This window comes from Zootoca vivipara, chromosome 15, assembly GCF_965207765.1.
Source record: "Zootoca vivipara chromosome 15, rZooViv2.hap1.1, whole genome shotgun sequence".
Classification (NCBI taxonomy): Eukaryota; Metazoa; Chordata; class Lepidosauria; order Squamata; family Lacertidae; genus Zootoca; species Zootoca vivipara.
Genome location: NC_142598.1, coordinates 8,711,181 through 8,738,983, shown reverse-complemented (window position 1 = coordinate 8,738,983; position 27,803 = coordinate 8,711,181). Strand labels below are relative to the sequence as shown.

Below are 27,803 nucleotides of genomic sequence, written 5' to 3'. Positions count from 1 at the left end.
TTAACATTTCTCTCCCCCCCCCAGTCAAGCCCCCTTCCCCATTAAGTTATTTGGTGGAATTTACAAGAAATGTAGCAAACCAATAAACTATGACTACTAATTGACCAAGACACAAATAGGTATCAAAGCAGCCAATTCCTGTACAAAAGTATTTATTTAACAGACAACTGCATGGTGCCAATCCTAGACACTTACCAGGAAGTAAGCCTCAAATAACTTAATGGGACTTGATTCTCAACTATCCCCATACTAGACTAGCCAAGCCAGACAGTCTGAGAAGTTGTGCCAGGCATCCCCAAACTGCGGCCCTCCAGATGTTTTGGCCTACAACTCCCATGATCCCTAGCTAACAGGACCAGTGGTTGGGGAAGATGGGAATTGTTGTCCAAAACATCTGGAGGGCCGAAGTTTGGGGGTGCCTGTGTTGTGCTTTGCCATTCTCTGCAATGTTGCAGAAAATGCTCTCCTGTTGGTGCTTTCTAAGATGTAGTTCTGCCCGCTTGGTTTATTTAAGCTAGTGGAATGTCAGCATCTTTTCCTATCATTGTTCTCCCGTCCCCCTGTATTCAGTCACGGTTGGTCCAAGAAGCAAGAGCATTTTCCCTTCCGCATCCTTTTTTTTTAAAAAAAGGATTCCTATCTCTGCTTTCACCCCATGCCTCCCTCAGTTCTCTTCCTCCTCCTGGTTACATTAAGAAAGAAAATAAAGCTGCAATCGCAATTCCTTTTTCAGCCTTAAAAGCTGCTTCATAGGTATGTTCTTATGACGGCTCCTCCATTTTGAGGGTTGCTCTAGATCAGTGATGGAGAGACTGTGGCCCTCCAGGTTTCGTTGGTCTTCGACTTCCGTCAGCATGGCCAATGGTCAAGGGCAGGAGATGTGGCTCACCAACATCTGGAAGGCCACAGCTTCCCCCAACCCTGACTTGAGAGCTGGTCCAAGACTGCCAAGATTCCTTTGAGATCTCCAGCAGGAATCCCACGGGCAGGTCAGTCAGGTAGAAGTCCAGATTCCTGGTTATATTCCTGCTTGTCCTCAAGTTGGTCCCTCCATTAGGCAGAATGAGATAAGACAGGTGTGGTTGTATTCTGGACAAATCCACTTTGGATTACAGATGTGGTAAGGGTCATGTTTTTAATGAAGGGGAGGTGGCAAAGCTCAGAAGCGAAGCACTTGTTTTGCATGGAGAAGGTCCCCAGTTTCTGACATCTCCAGCTAAAGGGTTCAAGTAGTAGGTGGTGGGATGTCGGCGCAAGCCAGAGCAAGCTATCAGAGTAGTGGGCTAGACAATCAGATTGTCTGACTTTGTATAGCGCTGGTAATTCTCTCATTCCTATAAATCTCCCTGCATGCAGTAAGCTAGCATATCAGCAGAGACTGCTCTGCTAAAACCCTTGACTGAGATGCCAGTTTACTACATGCAGTCTTTATTTTCTTATTTGACATAAAGGAAGATTTTTTTTTTAAGGGCTTCTTTTTTTTTTACTTCCAGGGCTCAGGTGGTAAGGGCTCCAGAATGCTACCTGGCTCCAGAAGGCCAGGGCAGGAGAAGCTGTGGCCAACTAGATCCAACTCCTCTGAGACCCAGCCAGCATTGCCAAGGCTTAGGGATGATGGGGAGCTGGCAGTTCCACAACATCTGGAGGCTGACAGCTTCTCCAGATCTAAAGCAGACGTCCCCAACCTGGTGTTCTCCAGATGTTTGGGTTGCAATCCTCACCAGCCTCTGCTGGTGTTGGGAGTTGTAATCTGGAGAACATCAGGTTGGGGAAGACTGCTGTACATAGTGCGCAAAACAGGGGCAGCCAACGTTGCGCCCTGTAGATGTGGTTGTACTACAACTCCCATCTTCAGCAACTACTGGTCATGCTTGCAGGGGCTGATGGGAGTCTGACAACATGGGCGAAAGGTTGTCTATCCTGGTGGAGAACAAAGCATAGGCTACTGGAACATAGAAGGTGGAGGAATTGGCCCTTTCCTAAGTTATTCAATGGCCTATGAGGGCTTGGTGCCTCCTGTCTCTTTTATCCTTAAAATTCAAGCCTGTGAAAAGCGTAAATAAAATGCATAATCTAACCAAGTCCTGCTGCTTGCCCAGGTTAGACTAGATGACATTTCAGGCTACTTCTGGTAATGAGATTCTTAAATGTTGTTCAGAGAGGACATGATGCTGAGGCAGGTCCTGTGCAGGATGTTGGGACGCTCTTCGGCAGCAGAAGGCTGGGTTTCCTTGCCCGCTTCTGTGAGGAGACTTGCAAGATCTCAGCAGCAGCCAATAATTTCTCAGCTCAGGAATTCCTGGTGCTCAAGGGCAAAAATGACAACAAACCCTACAGAACTAAATAGCACCTTCCTCTTGTTAACTGACACGAATGCAGCAGAATCGAAACCGAAAACAATGTGAACTATCAGAGCGCACCACCTCCCCAGTAGATGGTAGCCAATGGATCAGACGTTGCCTCCATGAGACATCCAGAATCTGCCACCTGAGGCAAGGGCTGCCTCACTTTGCCTCGTCGTAGGGCTGCCCCGGCATCTAGGGAGTATAATGCCACACAGGATTTAATGCTAAACTCTCTAGGAAGCCTGCGAGTGGGCTGTGGAAGTGAGAGGCTCTGAGGCGGGGCAGCCGCTTCCTCTCAGGGGGACCTGCTGGGCTCCATGTCCCGCCTCTTCCTCCACTGGAGCATTTTGAGGAGGCTGAGGCTGGCTTTGAAGAGCCGGTCGTGCTGGAAGATCATCTGATGGAAGGCGTTGAGGGGCAAGTTCCCACTGGGGTCAGCGTGCTTGAGGGTGGTGATGGGCGTGTAGAGGCTGTTGGTTTGGTACCGAAATGGAGGCTTCTCTGAAGTGATCACTTTCATAGCGTGCTGCCAGGAGGAGTGCAAAGCAGAAGGTTAGAAAATAACCACAACCACAACCAGCCAGGATCACCATTTCAGAATTCAGCAGGGGGTGCAAAGAGGAATTCTGCAGGAAAGGCAGAATTCATTTTGAAAGCCTGCACTTCAACATGGTTAAGATTAAACACACTAATGATAAATTGACACATGCTATTAAGGTAAGACAGGAGAGATGATTCTGAGGAGATATGGAAGGTGTTTGTATAATTTGTACTGTTAAAATGGAAAGGGGTCAAACCATCGCAAGAGGTGTTGAAATTTTGGGAGGTTGGATAGTTACAATGGAATGGTCTCGGTGGTGGGGTGCACATTTCTATTCTTATTTATTTATGATTATTACTTTGTCAAAATTATTTATTTTATATACAGTCGTACCTTGGTTTGTGAACACCTCGGGTTGTGAACAACTCGGGTTACGAACTGCGCAACCCCGGAAGTGTTTTCGCCCCCCGCGCACATGCGCAAAACGGCGGTTCGGGCCCTTTTCGGGTTACGAACTTTTCGGGTTATGAACTGCGACCCGGAATGGATCGCGTTCGTAACCCGAGGTACCACTGTATATCACATACACACATTTATAAATAAATAAAATTTTAGGAATTTTTCATTGGGATTTAATAATAGGCAATCATATGTCCTCTGTCAGTATTTTTGATAACCAATAACAGACCGCCGCCTATTATTTTTACAAAAGGGAAATTGTGCCTTTGGCCCAAGTCAGGAATAAGTAAATAAAATACCGTAACATACTTCTCCGTGTATAAGTCTAGGTTTTTTTTCTTTTAAAGGCATGCTAAAAAATGGGGGTCATCTTATACATGGGTAGTGCATAGGGTGGACATTTGATGGGTTGCTACCATGGCTGTTAGCAGCTATTGTGCGTGTTATTGGTTGCTGCCTCAATGGGTGGTGTTGACTGGCTGATGCTGTAGCAACTGGGCAGGCAATTGGCAGCTTGTGCCGGCGAGGGGATAGATGAGAGGTGGATTTTGCGATGCGTGCGGGTGAGCCATTTTCGGCAACCCCCCCCCAAAAAAGCTCAACAACTCTGTGCCATCTCCCTCCATTTTCTTAAATTTGAGTCCCCCAAAATAGAGGGCATCTTATACACGGAAAGGTACGGCACCTTGTACACAGATCGGTTATACTGTGGGCAGACTGGAAGGCACTCCATCCCAATACTCCTGCATGTTATCACTAGGGGTTGTCACCCCTGTTTGCTCTGCTCACCGACACCCTTTTGCATTCCCCACTCCCCCCACACCTGGCCAACCCCTCCCCCTTTAGATGCCACCCACCCCCTTGCCTATCCCTTCATAACTCGCCCAAACCTCTTCTCTTCTCCTGACAGTTTGCCCCTAGCCCAAGCCCTTTTAACTCCAAACTGCTCTCTGAACCCCACCACAAACCCCACTTGCAGCCTTTTTAAAGGGTGCCTTTCGCCCTCCTTTAAGCAGCTCACTGGGGGTGGGGTGGGGCTGCCTGCAACCTGGGCTGCTCCCCCCCCCTTGCCTCCCTGCTGTTCTGGCGCCACACCGCAAACTGTAGCACGGCAGCAGACTTGTGCCTTGCACTTTTGCGTACAATATGGCTTTAACCATGTTTTCAGTTTGATTCAGTCTGCAAAGAGGCTGCTTGAGACCTGATGGCAAAGGTGGCTGGAGGAGTTAAACCAATCACCTCATTGTGCCCAAGATTGCAAGTCATGGAACGTGACCTTTGGCGATTTAATCAAGGAGATACAAAAATAGAAGATGAGCCTATTGTTCAAGTCCAAACGTAATCGGGGACTATCATTGCATGTCTCCACAAAATAAAACACTATCTGGGTTAGGACTCACTTCATCCTGACTCTCCAGAAAGCGTCTAAATATAGTCGGAAGTGGGGAATGGCAATCAATTGTTCCATTTGTCTGAAGCTTTTGTTTATGAGGGTATAAATACTACAGGCTTCACAGCAAACAATTGTTCTGGCTCCTCAGATCTACTTTGCTGAATATCAGCAAAGCACTTCTCTTAGCTTATCGCTTTTTACTTCCCTAGGCGCTGTGGTTAAACCACTGAGCCTAGGGCTTGCTGATCAGAAGGTCGGCGGTTCGAATCCCTGCGACGGGGTGAGCTCCCGTTGCTTGGTCCCAGCTCCTGCCAACCTAGCAGTTCGAAAGCACGTCAAAATGCAAGTAGATAAATAGGAACCGCTACAGCGGGAAGGTAAACGGCGTTTCCATGTGCTGCTCTGGTTTGCCAGAAGCGGCTTTGTCATGCTGGCCACATGACCTGGAAGCTATACGCCGGCTCCCTCGGCCAATAATGCGAGATGAGCGCGCAACCCCAGAGTCGGTCACGACTGGACCTAATGGTCAGGGGTCCCTTTACCTTTTAAGACATTACTATCCATTTCCTGCCTCTTGGACATTTGTTTTAAGAAATCATCACCCACAACCTCTCAATGGGATGATGGTCTGCCATAGATTCTGACCAAAGGGTTGAATTCCTTCATTAATTGTTACCCAGCTACACTGGCCAGCGGAAGCAGCTACTGTATTTGTTTTCAAACCAAGAACTGGGAATTATGTTGCTTCATAGAACCACAGAGCTAAAGAGACCCCAAGGGCCATCTATTCCAACCCTCTGCCATGCAAGAATCTCAACACACAGTTGCCCATTCCAATTTGAAACCATACCAGACCCTGCTTAGCTTTGCAAATGTGCTACGCCGGTATAAGTTTTATTGCTGCACCACTAGGAGACAGTGGCATGGCAATGTTTGCATTGAACTGAGGAACACTGCTGCGAGGGTGCTGGATGCTTCTTGCAGCTGAGCCACAGATCAAAGTGGCAGCAATTTTAAACCTAGCAAGTGCTGCCTGCAACAAAATATTGTAGCACAACTTCCCTCCCGATCAGCTCTTACCTCCAAACAAGGCATTCCACTTCTGCCGCACACCCCCCCACCCCCGCCTCACTGGGAGCTTTTGGAGTTCTTGCCAGCACCACTACCACTTTCGAAGCGTTGTACTTCTGCACACCTTGGGGCACCTCCATCTACCTTGGTGGCTCTGTTCGAGCTACAAGCCTAGCTGCACTCTGCACCTGAGGTTGCTGTTAGAAGGAACAATGGGCCAATGCCATAAGCCAGAGCTTTCCAAACTGTGTGTTGTGACAACTACCTGACTTTCAGAAGACATCTGAAGGCAGGCCTGTTTAGGGAAGTTTTTAATGTCTGGAGTTTTATTCTGTTTATTCTGTTGGGAGCTGTCCAGAGTGGCTGGGGAAAGCCAGCCAGATGGGTGGGGTATAAATAATCATTCATTATTATTGTTGTTGTTGTTGTTGTTGTTGTTGTTGTTGTTGTTGTCGGCTGCAGCATGCAGGTGTGTCGCACAAACGCTCCCTGCGCTCTTATAAGGGGTTAGTTTAATCTCTGGTTTGTTAGTAAAACTGAATTGCTGTGTCATGAAATGATGCGTGTCTAAAAAGTGTGTCACCAACATTAAAAGTTTGGAAAGCTCTGCCGTAATAATGAGCAAGGCTGGGCAGCCCGTTCTCCTTCCCCCCAGAAGCAGATCCCAGCTAGCTTTCCTGTGTGCTTGAGAGCAACAAGGGAGAAAGCTTATAATCCTACCTCAGCCACCTCTTCGGGAGATTGCCCCAATGCAGTGAAGACTTCCTTGGAATAGGACATGTAGAAGCCCTGAAATATATCCAGCGTTTCTTTATCCACCATAGAGAGATCCATATTGGCTGCTTCTTCGTAGAGCTTCCTCTCGAATTCTGTTATCACTGGCCCAGGTTCAATTAAACTAATGCTGCAGAATGAAACAAGCAATAATTGGAACTAATGAACTTCACCGTCTGCTGAGCTGAGAAACCAGGTGGGGTGGGGGGAGAATGTCTGCTCTCACATGACTGAGCTTCACCAGCCAGCATGGATTGTGCCTATAGCCCTCTGGCATTCAGGCCGATCACTTCATCTCTGCTTAAGTAAATTGCTATCTGGGTTTAGCGAATTCTGTCCTGCTCAGACTTGCGCCGATAATGACCTAAAGTACCAGAAGAATGGGCTGTCTGCACAAAACACGATACCTGTGTTACAGGAATACTAAGGTCATATATATATATATATATATATATATATATATATATATATTCATAAATGTACAAGGCAATACTTTCATAAGTATATAAACCACGTGTCTGAAACAGTACAGGAGAACAATCCTGAAGCCATTTTGACTCTCCCAAATTGACCTCAAATATTTCTGTGCAAGGAGGAAGGAAATGGGAAAAGCTTTCCCATTGTCTTTGAACTGTAGGGGCTTACACCTCCCTGTAAATACAGTCTGGCAACTATCTGTTAAGCTGAGCACACTATCAATATGCGTAAGAGATTCAGGAACTATTTACCATCTCAAAGGAATCGCCAGGCTACCCAGAAAAGGCAATCAAATAAGGCGTTATCAGGCATCCTGGCAGACAGGAGAGAAGCAACACACTCAAATTTCTGCTGGGGACCACCTCTTTCTGTGATGGATGTATGATGTTTTGGGGGGTGGTCTTGTGGTCTAGGGCTTGCCGATCAGAAGAGGCGGTTCGAATCCCCGTGACGGGGTGAGCTCCTGTTGCTCAGTCCCTGCTCCTGCCAACCTAGCAGTTCGAAAGCACGTCAAAGTGCAAGTACATAAACAGGTATCGCTCCGGCAGGAAGGTAAACGGTGTTTCCGTGCGCTGCTCTAGTTCGCCAGAAGTAGCTTAGTCATGTTGGCCACATGACCTGGAAGGCTGGCTCACTCGGCCAGTAAAGCGAGATGAGCGCCGCAACCACAGAGTCGTCCGCGACTGGACCTAACATTCAGGGGTCCCTTTACCTTTACTGGTACCTTTACCTTTAGCTACAGGGTAGGTGATTTGAAAAGCCTGTGTAAGAGCTTGCACACCAATGTTCTGGGTTCCTCTCCTCCCTCCCTGCATGGGGTGAGTGGGAGCCCTGTTGCAACAGCTTTAATAAAGATCAGGCTTACTAGCTGCTTTGCTTCTCAATATTCTCTGGTTGGCCTCTGTTATTTTCTCCTACCGATGGAGAACCTACAAAGGACTCTATAAGGTCTCTTGTGTACCCCATAAGGGAATAAGGTCAGATTTTGTTTACAACAGAACTCAAGAAACGGCTTCTCAGTGACGGCTGTACCCTGGCTTTGGAACCTATCTAACCTATTCATCAAGAGGTTGCTCACCAGGGCAAGACCGTCTGAGCATATCACACAAAACCCGGCCCGACTGCACTGGCTGCCAATTAGATTCTGGGACAAACTCAAAGTGCTGGTTTTGACCTATAAAACCTTAAACAGCTCAGGAGGGCTGCAGCCTCTCCCCATACGAACCATCCCTGACCCTGCAATCATCCTCTGGGGGCCCTTTTTCATGGGCCTCCTCCATGAGAGGTCCAGTGGGTTGCAACACAAGAACAGCCCTTTTCTGCCATGGCTCCAAGTCTGTGGAATGCTCTCCCCAGGGCGGCTGTCTAGGCCAGCGTTTCTCAACCGCTGTTCCGCGGCACACTAGTGTGCCGTGAGACGCTGGCTGGTGTGCCGCGACGTGCGGCGACGAGAAGGGCGATTTGCATTGTCACGTGCCTGGCGGCCGCCAATAAACAACACTGACCCACCGGAAGGCAATATTTCTCCTCCCCTTTCCCAAAGCTCAGTGCAAACGAGCCTGGCGGCCGCCAATACACACCACTAACCCGCCGGAAAGCAATATTTGGCAAGTGTTTCTTACAGTCATAATTATAATATAGGGCGGCACAGAGTTAACTTTTTTAATGGTGGTGTGCCTCGTGATTTTTTTCACGGAACAAGTGTGCCGTGGCCCAAAAAAGGTTGAGAAACACTGGTCTAGGCACTGGGTGAAAACATTTCTCTTGACCAGGCCTTTGGCTGATTAACATTCTGTGGCCTTTTTAAATGTGTGTGTGTGTGGGGGGGGGTTATAGGTTTGTTTTTGTTTTATTCTGTATTTTGTGTTCTCATTTTGTATTTTTATGTTGTGCGGTATAAGTAATAATGGTGACGACGATAATATAACCTTCTCCTATTTAAGCAGGCATTGCCCTTACTGAACTGATTTGTTTGGTTTTGCTGTTCTGTTATTTAAACTTAAACACGCTTTTAACTTGCTGCTCCTGCTATCTTATCTGTTATCTACTCTTATTTTTATTATACTGACTTTTTGCTCTTTTATTATTTGTTTGTTTAGAAAGACTGATAGAGGATTTAACTGCAAAATTCTCTAAGCAGTTTACCATGTTATTTTGTTAATTGTTAAGCGTACTGGTTACTTTTTAACTACATACCGTATTGTCAGCTGCCTCGGGCATTGTATAGGGAAAGGTTGGTTTATTTAACAAATAAAAGAAAAATACCCCCTTCTTGCAGTGCATGGGCAGATTTCAGGAAGGGGAGGGGGAAAGAAAAAGGACACTTTCCCCTTTGCAAATATACTGTATAGCAATTAAGTGTTCCAGTTTAGTGCTGAACCTGAGCACTTTAGCTCAGATATAATAATGCAGCAGGAAGTTGTTTCTAGGCAGGAAAGACCAAAGGGAAGTGTCCTTCCTGTAAAGCTGTTTGCCATCCTCCCAAGAAGGCCAAACATAAGAAAGTAAGAAATGCAAGGACAAAGAGAAGAACATAGGAAGGGCCTGCAGGATCAGGCCAATGGCCCACCTGATCCAGCATCTTGTTCTCACAGTGCTCAACCAGATACTTGTGGGAAACCCACAACAGGTAAAGGTAAAAGGTGAAGAACCCCTGGGCGACTATGGGGTGTGGCGCTCATCTTGCTTTCAGGCTGAGGGAGCCGGTGTTTGTCCACAGACAGCTTTCCGGGTCATGTGGCCAGCATGACTAAACCACTTCTGGCGCAACAGGATACCGTGACGGAAGCCAGAGCGCACGGAAACGCCGTTTCCCTTCCTGCTGCAGTGGTACCTATTTAGCTACTTGCCAGGTTGGCAGGAGTTGGGACAGAGCAACGGGAGCTCATTCCGTCACAGGGATTCGAACTGCCGACCTTCCGATCGGCAAGCCTAAGAGGCTCAGTGGTTTAGACCACAGCGCCATCCACTCCCCTCCCACACCAGGACCCAAGCACAAGAGCCCTCTCCCCTCTCACTTCTAGCAACTAGTATTCAGAAGTATGGGTGCCTCCAGCTCTCAAGGCAGAGCATAGCCTTAACGACTACTAGACATTGATAGCTTATCCTCTGATAATTTGTCTCTTTTAAAGGCATATGGGACGCGGGTGGTGCTGTGGGTTAAACCACAGAGCCTAGGGCTTGCCGATCAGAAGGTTGGCGGTTCGAATCCCTGCAACGGGGTGAGCCCCGTTGCTCAGTCCCAGCTCCTGCCAACCTAGCAGTTCGAAAGCACATCAAAGTGCAAGTAGATAAATAGGTACCGCCACAGCGGGAAGGTAAACGGCGTTTCCATGTGCTGCTCTGGTTCGCCAGAAGCAGCTTAGTCATGCTGGCCACATGACCTGGAAGCTGTATGCTGGCTCCCTCGGCCAATAATGCGAGATGAGCGCTGCAACTCCAGAGTCGGTCACGATTGGAACTACCGGTCAAGGGTCCCTTTACCTTTAAAGGCATCTAAGTTAGTGGACAGCACTGCCTCCTGTGGGAGAAAGTGCTATATTTCAGCTATGCGCTTCATGAAGTTATCCGTCCAGAATCTTCCAACATTCAGCTTTGTTGAATGTTCATGAGAAAAAGGAAAAAACCTCATCTTTTCTCTACAATGGTACCTCGGTTTGCGACCGCAATCCATTCCGTGAAGGCGTTCGCTCGCCGAAGGCACGCTTCTGCACGTGCACGAAGCGCCAATAGAGCGCTTCTGCGCACGCTGCGCAGATCTCTTCTGCGCATCCGACGCCCTGGAACCCGGATGTAAACACTTCCGGGTCCGCAGCATTCGCTTGCCGAAGCGTTCGTAAACGGAGGTAGTCGTAAACCGAGGTTCCACTGTATTTAGTTTCGCTGTGCCGTGCATAATTTTACGCACGTCTATCATGACACCTCTAAACAAATAAATCCCAAACTCTGCAACTGTTTCTCATAGGGGACTCGCTCCATCCCCTTGTGCATCTTGGTTGCCTTTTTCTTAACTTTTCCCCAGCCTGACAATATCATTCTCGAGGGGAGGCAACCAGGCTGGCTAGAGAACAGAAGACAAACACTCCTGTTAGGGGTACCCAACAACATTTGATTGCAGGTGCCCCTTTTTGCTTTAGCGTCATACGCAGCCAGCATATACCCCTTACAAAAAAAAAAATTCATGGTGCGACCTTTTATTACTCCCCTCCCCGCATGTCCAGTATAGATGCCTCTGTTATTTGTTATATAAAGCCTCTCACTGTGTAAAAAGAATGCTGCAAATGTGCTGATCTTACTTCCACTGGGAACATGAATAACTTGCATCTGGGCAAAAGGGAGGACTTGGATAAGGGATGTGTGCACACAAACAGACCTCCTAATCTAAGGATAGAGAGGAAGAAAGAGGCCTCTCTGTGTGCATGCCCTTTGCCTGCTGTGGGCTGGATACACATGGAAACAAGTCCCAATGATCTCAATGTGATTTTCTTCCAACCAGATGTGTGTAGGATTGTGCATTAAAGCATTTTTTAAAAACCCACTAAGCAGAAGCTTCCAGCATTTAAATAATGTCCCATGCTCCCTAGCACCTGTCATCTAGTTTGTTAAAACATCTCCTCTAGATTCTAAGACCTTTTAGGAATTCCTCTAATGAATTTAAGAACTGTTGGATCAGGCGCCTCCTGCAAGGTGGGATCCTGCTGATCAAGCCTTTTCCGTCGTCATCTTTTAAGGTGCCCAAATCAGCTTCCTGTCACTACAGGGCAGATCTAGGTATCTGAACCATTTATGTAGACTTCAATGGCTAGTGGTCTGTTGATCCGTTTTAACGCTGACTCTTGGTTTGGTTTTGCCTTTCTGTGCATAATTTTCGCTGTTAAAATATCTCCAGTGGGAGATCAAACCTTGCTTTGGAAATCTAACAGGACTGAAGAATGGGTTGCGAACAACCATTTCAAAAAGTGGCATGTTGATTTCTGCGCAAACATAAGGGACAGAACTGTGAAGAATCACTGTTTTGCCATTAAAGGCCTGCAAAAGAAGAACATGGGACAGAATATTTATGTCCGAGGTTAAGTTATTATAAGAATCTTCGGAAAAGTTGTAAAATTCAACAAAAACTCTATTGGCTCTCTAAACACCCATGGCTCATTGCCAAAATTCAAATGAATGAAATCTACTACATATCAACCTAAGCAAGTTGTGCTTCCTTTTTCTGGTTATTTGGCTGCAACTTTTGGTAGAATACAGATAATTGAACAAACTTTGTTTCATTACATTCTTCATTAAATTATCTTTCCACTGATATATAATTTTATGGCAATACTCCAAAATAAGTGGTGTTATGATGAGCCATCAAACCTTGGAAAGACACTTTTTCCAAAAGGTTTCCACAATTTTTGGCCACTAGTGTACATCTTTTTTAAAAATAAAATAAAACCAAACTTTATTAATTTTCCAAAAAAATTAAAGAAATAATAACATATAAATATAAAAACAAATAATAACATATAAACAAATAATCAGACAGAATATAAATCCTATAGTCCGTGTCTTTTACGCCCTCCCCCCTTTAATAATAATAATAATTTATTATTTATACCCCGCCCATCTGGCCAGGTTCCCCCAGCCACTCTGGGCGGCTTCCAACAAAATATTAAAATACAGAAATCCATCAAACATTAAAAGCTTCCCTAAACAGGGCTGCCTTGAGATGCCTTCTAAAGGTCTGGTAATTGTTGTTCTCTTTGACCTCTGGTGGGAGGGCGTTCCACAGGGCGGGTGCCACTACCGAGAAGGCCCTCTGCCTGGTTCCCTGTAACTTAGCTTCTCATAGCGAGGGAACCGCCAGAAGGCCCTCGGCACCTTTACTAGTGTACATCTGAGGGGGCAAAAGGGCACAGAAACCATGAGCTAGGCAGACCAATGAACTGATTCACCAGGGCTGCTTCCTACCACGCTACACTAACCTGGCTCACAGGAGCCTAGCTCGGTGGTAGGAGAATCCCAGCCATGATGTCTCGCAATCCCCCAATACTCACTTGACCCCAAATTTCAGGGCCTGCAGGGCCAAGCTCTCGCAGAAACCTTCCACAGCAAATTTGGAGGCAGAGTAGATGTCGTTGAAGAGGAGACCTAAAGGGAATGGAGTGTTGGCGTGAGAAGTGTAAAATAACTGTGGAGAAAGATGGTTCCTCTTCACGTCCTCTCGCTCCAGAGCTGGGATGGGGGAACTGTGGGCCTTCCAGGTGTTGCTGAGCTGCAGCTCCCATCACCGCTGACCATTGGGCTATGCTGCCTGGGGCTGAGGCAACTTCTGGACGGTTGCAGGTTCCCACAACAAACAGGAACCATTTGCCAGTCAGAGGAGCAGAGCTGCCAACATTTTTACTGCCCCAGCTCCTGTGCTTTTAACAATAGGAGCAAGCAGGGAAAGGTTTTTTCCAGCATGGAAATTGTGATGGGAAACCAACATTTACTTGTGTTTTTTATTTACTTATTCCAGGTTGCTTTTAAAAGCACAGGGTCGGGGTTGGTGAAATAGGTGGCAACCCTAGTCAGAATCATAGGCATAGCCAGAGGGGCTGGTGCCCCGCCATCAAGTAAATAAATAAAAATACGTACCGTAACTAACTGACCAACTGTGTCACTGATAACTCGGTTCTGCCCTCCCCCCAAAAAATAAATCCTGGCTATGCCCATGGTCAAGAATGTGGGAGTTTTCCCATCACATCCATTCCAGGGAAAGGGGAGGGGGGAGAATAATCCTGCTAGCATAAAAGTACCACCTCATTCATTAGGCCGATTAAGTAAAACAGCAGGAATGGGCCATTTATTTTATGAGCAGCGATTAAAAAGAAATTAGCTTGTTCAGGCAATAGGAAACAACAACAAAGCAGGCATCGCTTGGCAAGGTATAATACCACAATACCACCTGAGAGAACAACATGGAAAAGAAGGAGGGGCTTTTAGGGTTCAAAAAAAGTCTTTTGGGAAAAGAGTTAAAGGCTCCTATGCACATATTAGAGATATTTTTTTATGTGATTTTACAATAAGATGCATCCTATTCAGGAGTAGTCATCAGCAGAAGGGGGTTCACTGCATGACAGAACTGTTAGATAAATCTGTTATGTATTGGAGTTTCCCCTCAGGTCTTCGTCAGTTGTTTTAGGCGGGAACTTTAGGAGGGAATTTTGAGTTAGGTTTGTTACATTGCAGGGCCGTCTCAAGCAGGTCGGGCGCCCTGGCGCTGTGGCGCAGAGATCGCTCCGCCGCCCCCGTCACCGCAACTACCCCTAGAGTAGTTGTTTGAGCCAGCAGGCTATAAAAGCAGGCTTGCTGAGCAGTTGAACCAGTTCTGTTTCAGCCTCCAAATAAAGAGCTGCTTGGAGAAATCACAGTGTCGGCTACTCTGTTCGCCCACTATTCAACAAAATCTATGAAGGATGTGCTAAATTTCTTTCTTGGTACTTCCTTGGGCTCAGAAAAGACCCCCCTCCACCATCTATGCAATCTTAGGCCCGCTCCTTCTTTGTGGTCCCTTTTTCCTGCTGTGCACGGATTTTATTTGCAGAATTTGCCTTCACCTCTTTGCCCCTAGCAGGCCCATCCAACTCCCAGTATTAATAAACTGGCAGTGATCTACCCATTGTCATTGAGGACTGACCAGAATTGTCGAACTTTTTTTTTGGGGGGGGGGGATGAGCAGAGTTGTTGAGCTTTTTTAAAGGGGGAATAACATAAATTGCTCAACTGAAACTCCGGCGCTAAAACCAATTGTATTCCCAATGGCCAACAGAAAAACCCCAAACACCACCCACTGGACACAACGGAGGAACAGAGAAGGGGTGGGTTGGGGGCGGAGACATTCATTCCCCAGTTCTTTTAAGGCCGCGATCCATAAGGATCCCACGATCGACCATGATCACCCGGGGATCTACCTGTCGATTGCGGTCGACTGGTTTGACATGTCTGCCCTATAGCAACAAAGGACCATAGCTCAGTGGGCAGAGCATCTGATTTGCATGCAGACGACGCCAGGTTCAACCCCTAGCATCTGCAGGTAGGGCGGAGAAAGGTCCTGATCTGGAGAGATGCTGACAGCCAGTGCAGGCAAAACTGAGCTAGGTGCTTCCTGCGCCAGGCCCCTTCGTGCCATGCTCCAGGTCCATACTGTGTCATACGATTGGCATGGGGGCAAGAAACTGGCCTCAGTTTATAGGAGGACGAGGGAGTTAGCTCTGATGGACTTATTGTGTTCTGCCTGTGGCATTCACTGTGGTCCCAACAGGAGAGGAATGTGTGGAGCATGGAGGTTGCTTTGGCAGAGCAATACAAGACAACCACCTCACCTAAAGATGACTGTTAGGCAGATGTTAGTATTCTCCTAAAGTGAAAGAGAGAGAAAGGTGTGGTTTCAAGAACAGAAGGGTGGCAGGCCGGGCATTATGGGGAATACCATTCAAAGGCTGTAGGAGGTTATTTAAAGATGGCTTGAGGTAGGGAGTGAATGAATGAATTTATTACGGTCACAGACCAGAAATACGGACATATGCAGCAATAGAGAACATGTATACATTATGGTGCTGGAGGAGACTCTTGAGAGTCCCATGGACTGCAAGAAGATCAAACCTATCCATTCTGAAGGAAATCAGCCCTGAGTGCTCACTGGAAGGACAGATCGTGAAGCTGAGGCTCCAATACTTTGGCCACCTCATGAGAAGAAAAGACTCCCTGGAAAAGACCCTGATGTTGGGAAAGATGGAGGGCACTAGGAGAAGGGGACAACAGAGGACGAGATGGTTGGACAGTGTTCTCGAAGCTACGAACATGAGTTTGACCAAACTGCGGGAGGCAGTGCAAGACAGGAGTGCTTGGCGTGCTATGGTCCATGGGGTCACGAAGAGTCGGACACGACTAAACGACTAAACAACAACATACATACATGCATTCTTGTTCTTGATCTTGTTTTTAATTCTTATTCTTATTCTGCTTCTACTTCACGCATCTGGCTGGGTTTCCCCAGCCACTCTGGGTGGCTTACAGGATATATCAGTACATACTAAAACATCAAACATTAAAACTTCCCTAAACAGGGATGCCTTCAGATGTCTTCTAAAAGATAAGATAGTTGTTTATTTCCTTGACCTCTGAAGAGAGGGTGTTCCACAGGGCGGGCGCCACTACCAAGAACGCCCTCTGCCTGGTTTCCTGTAACCTCACTTCTCACAGTGAGGGAACCAGCAGAAGGCCCTTGGGGGAGGACCTCAGTGTTTGGGCTTAACAGGCACTATAAGCTAGTGCATGGTAAATAAAACAGATATAAAACAATTAAAATGTGTAGGTTTAGACCTTAACTGCTAATTTAAAATATGCATATTAAGATATTGGCCATTAGATTCATTCAGAGCTCATCTCCTTAGTTTTATAGCAGCAGCACAGAATGCGGCCATCTCTGGTTCCATGACCTCTATTACAGCGTTTCTCAACCGCTGTTCTGCGGCACACTAGTGTGCCGCGAGACGCTGGCTGGTGTGCCGCGACGTGCGGCGACGAGAAGGGCGATTTGCATTGTCACGTGCCTGGCGGCCGCCAATATACAGCACTAACCCGCCGGAAAGGAAGCCGGCCGGGTCACGACGCAGAGCAAGCGCAGCTCTCAACAGCCACCACCACGGGAGGGTGGTTTTAGACAAACTTAAAGAAGCTGGCTGGATGAGCTCAACCTGAAACTTGCTGAGCAAAGGATTGTGCTGGCAGAGAAATCAGTGGCTTGTGAAGCCTTATTACAAGAGATTGCAACCAACACAGCAATTGGCAAGTGTTTCTTACAGTCATAATTATATAGTCAATATAGGGCGGCACAGAGTTAATTTTTTTAACTTTTTTAATGGTGGTGTGCCTTGTGATTTTTTTCATGGAACAAGTGTGCCTTGGCCCAAAAAAGGTTGAGAAACACTGCTCTATTAGATATTTTAAGTAGTGGTCACCTGATCTGCTTGGGGTTCATTGCATAATTGGAATGATAAATATCGAAGTAGGGAGAGATCAGAGGAAAGGCCACGGAACAGTTGTCAGACCACGTGCTTTGTCTGCAGAAGGTTCCAGGTATATTCATCCTGGCAACATCAGCTAAAAAAATCAAGTGGACTGGGAAAGACTGAACAGCTCACCTTACCATCCCCATGTTAGTCAAATAGCAGCCCACCTTCTGGCTGAGCCTCACCTTGCAAGCCCAGGACGCTGCTCATCACGACGACATGTCCCTGTCGTCGGCGCTTCATGCCAGGGAAGACTTCTTGGATCAGGCGCACCAAGCCAAAGAAATTGGTATCAAAAAGCTGCTGCATTGAGGTCAAACTCTGGCTTTCGACCGGTCCAATCATGCCTAAACCGGCGTTGTTCACTGCAAGGAGAAGCAGTCAGTTAGCAACACAGAACAGTGGTGCTTTTCAGATGTATAATATAATAATAATAATAATAATAATAATAATAATAATAATAATATATTTATACCCCACCCATCTGGCTGGGTTTCCCCAGCCACTCTGGGTGGCTCCCAACAGATGAAAAACATGACCAAACATTAAAAACCCTCCCTAGATCAAGAAGATTTATGGGGAGGCCGGACTGATTAAAACTCACACAGGAGAAAGAATATATGTGAAATCTCGTTTGATACTTATCTCAGCAGCTGGGGAAAAATCGGATGAAAGAAGAAAACATCTTTGTGATTGTAGGGGAAAGATCGGGATTATTATAGACTTTGAGTGACGATTTGGACTTTAGAAAAAGACGGCAGTGGACAGTTGCGAGGAATCCCCAATTTTTTGAAGCATGGGAACCCCGAAAATTTTAGATGATTTGGCATAACATTCGGTTTGATTGATATGTATTTGTATAATTCGAAATAATGGATGTGATATAATTGTTTTTTAATTGGAAAATTAATAAAAATAGATTATATATTTTTAAAAAAAAACATTAAAAACCCTCCCTAAACAGGGCTGCCTTCAGATGTCTTCTAAAAGTCAGATAGTTGTTCATTTCCTTGACATCTGATGGGAGGGTATTCCATAGGGTTCCCTGTAACCTCACTTCTCGCAGGCCCTCGGAGCTGGACCTCAATGTCCGGGCTGAACGATGGGGGTGGAGACGCTCCTTCAGGTATACTGGGCCAAGGATATCCTTGCTGGAGGTGTCTTCCATCACCGGAGATAATGAAAGGATGGCATTCATTCTGCCATTTACCTTCCACCAGCCTCTAGATGCTGTGCGGCTGGATACCTGATTTAGCAACCAGTTGCTCCTTGAAGGGCTAATGTTCCACAGTTTGAGCCACAAGGCTCCTGCTGAAACACACCACTTCCAGCTGAGAATCAATTCCCGTGACCGCCTCGGCCTGCGGCAATGTTGCGCTCACAGGTTTATGCTCACGGGCTTGCCTGCTTCACCGTGAGCACAGATTACATCTTGCCCCATCCTCATTCAACCTGCTTGCGAAGGCCTTCACAATGGGGTGGAGCCCCACAATCTGTACGTTTAATGAAGCGCTCATGGAAGTGTATTTTGTGCAAGGAAAAAAAGGCACCCTGGATTGCTTCAGCTCCAGACTGTGCCTGCCAAATGAGTCATGAGAATTGGAGTAATCTGTACTCCACACAGTGGTTTAATGAAGTGGCTTAATCCACAGTGGACAATATGAGATACTTGTTGGGTCCAAGTCCAATCCAGAGTGAGGATGACAATTTAGCCACAGCTGACTGGGCCCAGCTTTACACAGGCCCATCTGTGCCCAAACAAAATCATGATTGTATAGTGTATGGGGGAAGGCTTACAGAGAACAGCCTCCCCTCATCAGGAGCAGCCCGTCTCCGAGCAGCCACGAGAGCGAAGGGTCTGATGGGCAGAGCCAGGAAACAGAAAGGGAGTGCCAGCTCTCTGGCAACATCCAAGAGCCCCTGCTCCATAGGCAGGGAGAAAGAGGGGACAGGAGTCTGTCAGTCCGTAGGCCGTTCCCCCCGACACCGGAATTGAGGAGGCGGAGAAAAGGGAAACGCTTCACAGTTCCGAGGCTTTTATGTTGGGCTAAAACGCGAAGAGCGCCAGTGCAGGAATCTGATTCGCAGTGAGAAGACATGAAACTAGCAGCTCGTTACACGGTAAATAATGTGCACTAATAAAAGCTTCTGAAAGACAAGCATGTGGAAGGTCGTTACTCAGGAGTAGCCACAACAACCCTGACATATCGCCTAGCAGGTCTTGTGAGAAAAGACACTGACCACTTTGCAGCAGGAGGCAGCTCCCTGTAGTCTGTTACACAGGCATTTATAACACCACACTGACCATTAAGAGAAAACACAAAGTGTAAAATACAAAACCAAAGCTTCAAGAAAACCAAATTATAAAAAATGACAAGGTAAGGTCAAACGATCATAGCAGATCCAAGAGACAACAACATTCAGGCAGGCAGCCATCAGCTCAGAAATAAATTTACTGAGAAGATACTTAAAAGAGTTTCTACCTATCAACCAGGAATCAATCTCATAAAGAAAATGCATAGTGATTCTCTGATAACATGATTTAAAAAAAGAACACACAGGGTATCTTTCCCACCTCAGAGGAATTATATCTAGCTATGAAACAAACTTTTAAGAGATACACCATCGAAGATCTTTGAAAGCCAAATGTTAAAATGGCCCAATACTGTATTTAGGTCTTTATGAAGCATTCAAATAAAGGCATATAATTGTTAAAAGCAGACCAAGTCAGGCTTAAACAGCATGGCTTACGTGGTCCGCTAGCTAATGCTAGCTAATGCATGTAGCTGCCGCACTCTCATATCCTTTATTCTCTGTTTACCCAAAGATTTGGCTTGCACTACTTCCAGTGTCAGCAGATAAGAGGAGAAAAGCCAACAACATATTTTCTCCCCATTAAGCTTACTTTTCCACAAAGGCCAAGAGGGTTAACCAGCACCTGATGTGCCAAAGACCTGAAGGAGGCAAAGGAGCAAATTTGGAGCGAGTAAATAACAAAACATAGCCATGTTGTGCTACTTAATGAGCTAAGACCAGCTTCTAAATTAAGGATATCAATGGCAACACATTTAGGTAGGTAAAAGGTAAAGGTAAAGGACCCCTGGGTAGTTAAGTCCAGTCTGGTTGCGGCGCTCATCTTGTTTTCAGGCCAAGGGAGCCAGCCTTTTTCCACAGGCAGCTTTCCGGGTTATGTGGCCAGCATGACTAAACTGCTTCTGGCGCAACAGAACACCGTGATGGAAGGCAGAGCGCACAGAAACTCCCGTTGACCTTCCCATCACAGCAGTACCTATTTATCTACTTGCACTGGCATGCTTTCGAACTGCTAGGTTGGCAGGAGCTGGGACAGAGCAACGGGAGCTCACCCCATCACAGGGATTCGAATCGCTGACCTTCCGATCAGCAAGTCCAATACGCTCTGTGGTTTAGACCGCACCACCGCCCGCATTTAGGTGTGCCTCTGAGGGTTGAATTCCTGCTTTTAAAAAGTCCTCAAAACCAATACTGAGGATGCAGGGGGAGGAAGATTTTCCTACCAAGCACATCCACCCTGCGCTGGGGGATGGTGTCCACACAGCGTCGGATCGATTCCTCACTGGTCACATCCATCTCCTTGATTTCCAGAGTCTTCTCCAGCACAGGCCCTGCATGCTTCTCCAGTTCTTGACTCTTCTCCAAATTCCTCATGGTGGCAATAACTAGGGAGCGAGGGGCGAGAGTCAGCAGTTACTTAACACCAATGGGATACTGAGGGTGAGGGGTGGGTTCTTTCAGGAATACTCAAGGCTGTGGGGTTGGGCAGGGGGTATGCACCAACTAGAGTTAGTACTCCAAGATCCTCTTCTGCTGGAAAAAGCATCTAACAATACTCAAAAGGGTTCAGGATACCAAACATTAACTTTAGCAATCAAGGCCATGTTCAAGGCTGCAGGTGCGAGGCTGAATGTTTAATGTCTCCACAAAAGTGGAGGGGGCGGGAGCCAGAGACCTGCACACATGAGTTTTCCTCACTGCTTATAGGAAAACTAACTTGTCAGGAAGAAAACAAGCCCAGGACTCGGCAGGGAAATGGCTTTTTAACCCAGCCTTGCAAATAAGTTGACAAAAATTGAAAACCCAGGGCATTTTCCAGCCAGAACGTGCCAGTACTCAGTCCTGGGCTCTCAGGTAGGTGCCATTGCCATCATAAGAGAACAAGGGAGGCGTTCATGTTGAGTTCCGGCACCTCTTTTTCTAGAAAAATAGCTCTCTGCCAGTCCATATATTATATTTTACCAGACCATATACATGCATGTATTGATTTTAATCACTTGCGGCCCACCAAAAACAAGAAACCACATCTTGTAAAGCTTGGGCATTTAGCCGGCAGTCCCCAGCTCTGTTTAGTAGAGGCTGGGCTCTTCAAAGAGGTAAGAGTTACTAAGAGGCTTTGAAGCAAACAACTGAGGTGTGTAACAAGGGAAAGTCTTTACCAAAGGCACTGTTGTTTGCAGTTCGGTGGGGAGGGCTAGAGACCTCTTTGTCTGGGCCTTGGGGCATATTTGGGACTGAATTGTGTTGCTGGCCCACTACCAGATCAAGAAGCAGCCCCTCCCCCATTAAAAAACATAGGTTGCCTGTCAAATGGGCCCATGTGGGTTCAGGCAATCTCGTGGGCAAACTGGTCCCTATTTGGTAAGGGCTTTATATAAAAAGGTTTTTTTTAAAAAAAAAAAGGTAAAGGACCCCTGGATGGTTAAGTCCAGTCAAAGGCAGCTATGGGGTTGTGGCGCTCATCTCACTTTCAGGCCGAGGGAGCTGGCATTTGTCCACGGACAGCTTTCCGGTTCATGTGGCCAGCATGACTAAACCTCTTCTGGCGCAACGGGACACCGTGACAGAAACCGGAGCACACGGAAACTCCCGTTTACCTTCCCGCCATAGCGGTACCTATTTATCTACTTGCACTGGCGTGCTTTCGAACTGCTAGGTTGGCAGGAGCTAGGACAGAGCAATGGGAGCTCACCCCATCGCAAAGATTCGAACTGCTGACCTTCCGATCAGCAAGTCCAAGAGGCTCAGTGGTTTAGACCACAGCGCCACCCGCTTTATATACTCTTACACCAGTGCCAAAGTTTTGCATGTTTAAACTGCAGTTGCCTCTGAGACATCCGCACCTCATTGTAGAACCTGAAAAGCACCTCTGGGTGCAAAGCCTGGCAGGGACTGAATGCAGCCATAGACTCAGGAATGGAGAATGGGATCCATTGCTCTGATTCTTCCAAGGAGCTGCACTGTTCCCTCCCTGCTCCCTGTCAACTGGTCCCTGAATCTAGGCAGCTCCTCACCTCGGAATCGCTTCAACTCGTCTCTGGCCAGACGCACCGCCAGGGCGAGCCCAATGCCGGAAGAGCAGCCTGTCACGAGTACATTTCGAACAGCCATCTTACTGCCTGCGGAAGGGAGAGGAGAAAATCAGAGGAAATCCTGAGGAAGTGTGGGGACAACCATGGTATACGGTTCAAAGGATGCTAGGATCGGATCTCTTTACTCTGACCGTTTCTGGAAGCTCAGTGGTGGAGAGAGATCAAGCTGCCCCAATTCAAATGCCGCCTCTGCCAGGAATGTTTTAAGTGCTCTGAACATTTAAAAAACAAGTCCGTGCTAAGCCACAGTCCTACCCACAACACCAAATATTGGACCACGGGATAGAAAGGAAATCACAACACTTGTGACTACGTGAAAAGAGGACAGAGTACCGGTAACTTTTATGTTTCTGGTGTCAATGACTGGTTCAAGGTCATCCCCCCTAAAACAGGGGCAGAGCTAACATGGTGCTCTTCAGCTGTTGCTGGATTATATACTACCCAGGATTTGACAGGGAGATATTTGAATAAAAGAGGCAGCATTTTCTCCCCCCTAACTCCCCTAAACTTGTTTTCAATACGCCTTGCAAAGCCACAGAACCATGTGTAATAGATATTACAATGAAAATTGGTACATACATTTAGGGCACAATGATCCTTTAAAGCTTCAGACGCTAAATCCCTCCCCACACCCATTTTATGGAGCAGAAAGGCATGCAAAATATATTGCATTTTGGTATCTGAATTACTTATTATTAAATTTATATACAGCCCTTCACCTCAAGATCACCAGGCAGTTTACAATATTAAAAACACAAAGACGCATAGCATCACAACAAATGGAAACAATAACCCCTGCCCCCCCCCAATTTAAAAGGGCATAGATTGTTTAATTAGCCAAAGGCCTGGGAGAAGAGCATCACTTTTACCTGGCACATAAAAATATGTGAGGAAGGCGCCAGGGGAGAGTGTTCCACAAGCAGGGATCTACCACAGAAAAAGAGGCCCCACAAACAAGGTACTTTAAATATGTAGGCTGCACATTTTCCTGGAAGGAAGTCCCACTGAACAAAGTGCGACTTCCAAGTTATCCTAAAGAATACTGGAGCTGTTTGCCGCAAACTGTTCTTAAGTCTACTGTCATTAGGTACCACTTTCTGCTCCAAAATGGGAATGGGTGGCCAGCAGTCATAACCCTTGGTCTGTCTGATGTGCCAACAGAGCAACCTGGGCAGAACCAGGAAGAGAGACTGGTAACTTTTGACACCCCCAGAGACTCATTTTCCACCTCTGGTGGACCGAGGGTGTAGAGGCCAGAGCACACCAGCTTTCTTCCTGTTTTACCCTTTTAACATAACCAATACCGGTAGATTCCTCCTCTGCCTGTGAGCCTCTTCTCTCCTCCTTCAAAGTGGAAATCAGATTATTGGTCTAACATTGTTTCAGAGAGCTCTATAATCCACTTACAAACGGTGTGCATTGCTCTTAGTAAAACGGCCCTGCCTCTATTGCGTACAGCATAAAAGGCAAGTGCTGAACTAGACCAAACACAGCTGCATCTCCCGCCACCCAGTCTGGCTGCTCCTTCGACACCCTTACCCAGTCCATTTTTACACCACCCTCTCTATCCTCGTAGTGCACGTTTTCAGATGGGATTATTAATGCTGTATTTAAACAGTAAAGGTAAAGGTAAAGGGACCCCTGACCATTACGTAGGTCCAGTCGTGACCGACTCTGGAGTTGCGCACTCATCTCGCATTATTGGCCGAGGGAGCCGGCGTATAGCTTCCAGGTCATGTGGCCAGCATGACAAAGCCACTTCTGGCGAACCAGAGCAGCACACGGAAACGGCGTTTACCTTCCCGCTGTAGCGGTACCTATTTATCTACTTGCATTTTTGACGTGCTTTCGAACTGCTAGGTTGGCAGGAGCTGGGACCGAGCAACGGGAGCTCACCCCGTCACAGGGATTTGAACCGCTGACCTTCTGATCAGCAAGCCCTAGGCTCAGTGGTTTAACCCACAGCGCCACCTGGGTCCTATAGTATTTAAACAGTACCCACCCTCAAATAAGAAAACAGGAGGCTATTATATACATTATATGCCGAGTCAGAGTTCCAAGGTCTAAAATGCTGCTGTGACTTGTTCAAGCTCCCACATGGTGTTTCAGACTAACCTGAGATGTGTCTGTGCTAGTTTTCCATTGCAGATCAGGTCAGTGGTCATCGGAAATATCTCCAATGCACTTTAGCTGCCTGCACCGGCAACATGCAGCCAATGGTGTGCTGTTACCACTCAAGACATATTCCCCTGCTTCATCCTTCAGCATGACAGAAGAGGGTTTGGAAATAAAGCTGCCAGATCAAGGACCAGGATCAGTCTCTTTGCACACAGGTTCAACAGGTGAGGCTCGCTGGATGGGAGGAGTCTGTGTGGTCTTCTCCAATCTAGCTGGGTACCACAGGGTCTTTTCCACAGGACCTACTGATGTGATTGTCCTCCAGATACCTGCTGGACTACAATTCACATCACACCTAACCACTGGCCAAGCTTTATGAGGAACAATTGAGGGAGTTGCGTACTGTTTAGTCTGGAGAAGACTGAGAGCTGTATGATAGCCAAATATCTGAAGGGCTGTCACATGGGTGGTGGAGCAAGCCTTGTTTTCTGCTGCTCCATAGGGTAAGACCCAAACCAATAGATTCAAATTGCAAGAATCATATAGATTAAGACAGTAAGAGCTGTTTGACGTGGAATAAACTCCCTGGGAAGGTGGGGCACTCTCCTTCATTGGGAGGTTTTTAAAGAGAAGTAGTCTCAAAGCAGCTAACAATCTCCTTTCCCTTTCCCTTCCTCCCCCACAAAAAAACACTCTGTGAGGTGTATGAAGTTGAGAGACTTCAGAGAAATGTGACTAGCCCAAGGTCACCCAGCAGCTGCATGTGGAGGAGCAGGGAAGCGAACCCGGTTCACCAGATTATGAGTCTACCGCTCTTAACCACTACAGCACACTGACTCTTTAAACAGAGATTGGGTGGCCATCCGCCAGAGAGTCTTTAGCAGTGATTCCTGCACTGCAGGGGGCTGGACTAGATGACCCATGGGGTCCCTTCCAACCCTGCAGTTCTATTCTTCTATGAGATCTGTGCAAAAACAAGATGCTAAGGCTCAGGGGAGAAACAGTACCCAGCAAACAGAAGTGTATGATGAGAGGTGGTCCAGGACTGCATTTGGGTTACAAAACCCTCCCCCCTTCCCAGCTGCATATTTGTTGGTGTATGTATTTCAAAGAAAAGAAAATACTGTAGGCTTTGTGTCATCATGCTTCAAAGCTACATGTACAAAACAAAGCCTTTGCCTGGAGAAAATGTGGAGGCATCTTGATGTCCCTTGAGACAGCCCAAATTATATTCAGGGTTGCTAATTCACAATTCCTTAATTACACAGACATCAACTGCTGTGGATATGCCATCTGCGGCGATTCAAAGCTAAGATTCAGATTCTTTATAATTTGAATTAATACAGGCTTTATTTATAGCCCATTGACCATCAGTAGAAAGTTACAGAACATAAAATACATACTGATTTTGAAAAGGAGGGAGAGACCCAAGTAAGTAATCGGGGCTTGTCTTAAGGAAATTAAAACATTTAGAAATTTTGCAACTTGCTTAGCAATTTAAAACAAAACATGAGTTCTCCAATAAAATGGTCAACAGAGACTCGGAAGACTGTCCTTGCAAAACATGCCCACAAAAAATGGCCTGGACTGGGGCACTTTTGGGGGCTCCTGGTGGTACAGATATATCAATGCTTATTTTGGACACCCACCCACACTTTATTAATAACTGGTAACTACTGGCATTGGGATTGGATAGCATGCTTAAGAGTGACTTGTCCCCCATAAGAAATGCTAGAGCACTGTAGGGGATGGTCTCCCAGTGTTGTGGGTGCATCATGCGGGGTGCCCTAAGTTTACTTGGGGGTAAAAAATATCCAGACCCTTATTCCGAAGTGCAGCATCGAGGTGCACTGTTAAAAGTGTGTGCCATGAGTTAGGGATCATGCAGTGAAGAGACTCCCAGTCATAGAGATGCATGGTGTGATGTAGCCCAAAACTTATTTTGAGCCTCAGCAGCAGGAAAGCTTAAGTTCCCCTCTCAAACAGCTCCTGCATCCCTGTGCAGAAGGGACGCCAGCAGTCTATGAAAGTTCACGTCACAATAAACGGAAAGGTGCCGCATTGCCCTGTTCCTTTTGTTGCTACCCTTCTGTGGAAACTGTTCAGGCAGATAAGCAAGTGGAAATCGGAAACCGGCCTCGGCCTGCCTCGTTCTCCAGGGGCTCCTGTGCAGCTACAGGTTCTCTTTCCCAGGCCTGGGCAAGGAGAGTGATGGGGAAAGCTCCTGCAAACAGCAGCTCAGAAGACACCGGAGGAGCAGCAGGCGGCGGCGGCAGGGCGATTACTGGCCACGTCATGGGGGATTACAGGGTGTCCTCACGGAGCGGAAAAGGCCGAGGGAAATAGGTGGTGGTGGTGTGGGGGGGGGGACCTTCCAGCCTAGCGGTCACCCCGAATAAATGCACGCTGGGGCGCGGACGCAACAACCGCAAGCTCTTTAGCTGCCACCTCTCCAAGGCGCGCACGCAGCCCGAGGCTATGCAAGCCACAGCCGGCTGCAGCCCGGTCGTGCCTTGGAGAAGGCGGGGGGCACCTCCTGGCTGGGGGCTTTCTTGCGGCGCCATGCTGCTGCCCACTCCGCCGCCGGGCCCCTACCTACGTCTCTCGCACCCCTCCTTACGCACGATCCCTCCAGCAACATTGAGAAAGGTGGGGGGAGAGACACAACAACAAACAATATGACCCCAGCGCCCACCTCTCCAAAAGCGCAGAAGCAGGCGCTCGTCCGCGCACCAGCCGAGCCTCTCACCTCACCCGCCGCGCCAGCGCCGGAGTCAGTCCCTCGCACACTTCCCCAATTCAGCCTCAAGCCCGGCGATCGAAGGACAAGCGAGCCCGCCCCGAGCCGGAGGACGCCGGGCGTTGTAGTCTCGTCCTCCCCGGCGAGGTCCGGCTCCTCCTTCTCCTCCTCCTCCCCACTGTCGCCGCCCCGCCTTCCCCGGGCGAGAAAAGGGAGGCTGCGCCGCGCTCGGAGCGCATCCTGTTGGTAATTTAGAAAGGGGATTAGAGAGCGAAATCGCGGAGGAGGAGTGGACGAGCTCGAGAGCTCCGCGGATGCTCCGCGCTATTTAACAACAGCAACAGTTTCATTAATTAAATGTATATACTGCTCTTCATCCGAGGACGCCCAACAGTATAAAAACACAGCAATACATAGCATAATTGCAGACAAAACAATGCCCC

The 27,803-nt window shown here is 47.3% G+C and overlaps 1 protein-coding gene across 2 annotated transcripts; it reads right to left on the bottom strand.

Annotated features, from left to right (window-relative positions):
• Window positions 1-135: 135 nt before the first annotated feature.
• LOC118097899 (retinol dehydrogenase 8) lies at window positions 136-27,540 on the bottom strand. Of its 2 annotated transcripts, none has more exons than XM_035141197.3 (7): window positions 27,316-27,540; window positions 22,425-22,529; window positions 20,634-20,795; window positions 17,283-17,462; window positions 13,099-13,192; window positions 6,530-6,713; window positions 136-2,871 (listed from the first exon to the last, which is right to left on the bottom strand). In XM_035141197.3, the coding sequence occupies exons 2-7, from the start codon at window positions 22,519-22,521 to the stop codon at window positions 2,641-2,643; spliced, it is 948 nt and encodes a 315-aa protein (XP_034997088.1). In that variant the 5' UTR covers window positions 22,522-22,529; window positions 27,316-27,540; the 3' UTR covers window positions 136-2,640. The 2 variants fall into 2 exon arrangements, with proteins under 2 accessions (XP_034997088.1, XP_034997087.1); XM_035141196.3 differs by having other exon boundaries at window positions 27,370-27,540.
• Between the last annotated feature and the right edge of the window lie 263 nt (window positions 27,541-27,803).

What these genes read in the sequence shown, in the direction of transcription:
- LOC118097899 (XM_035141197.3), bottom strand. Translation starts at nt 22,521, where the DNA reads ATGGCTGTTCGAAATGTACTCGTGACAGGCTGCTCTTCCGGCATTGGG. An exon ending in CGAGTTGAAGCGATTCCGAG is followed by an intron (nt 20,796 to 22,424) that starts GTGAGGAGCTGC and finishes CTCGCTCCCTAG; the next exon opens with TTATTGCCACCATGAGGAAT. An exon ending in GCCCTGAAATTTGGGGTCAA is followed by an intron (nt 6,714 to 13,098) that starts GTGAGTATTGGG and finishes TTCATTCTGCAG; the next exon opens with CATTAGTTTAATTGAACCTG.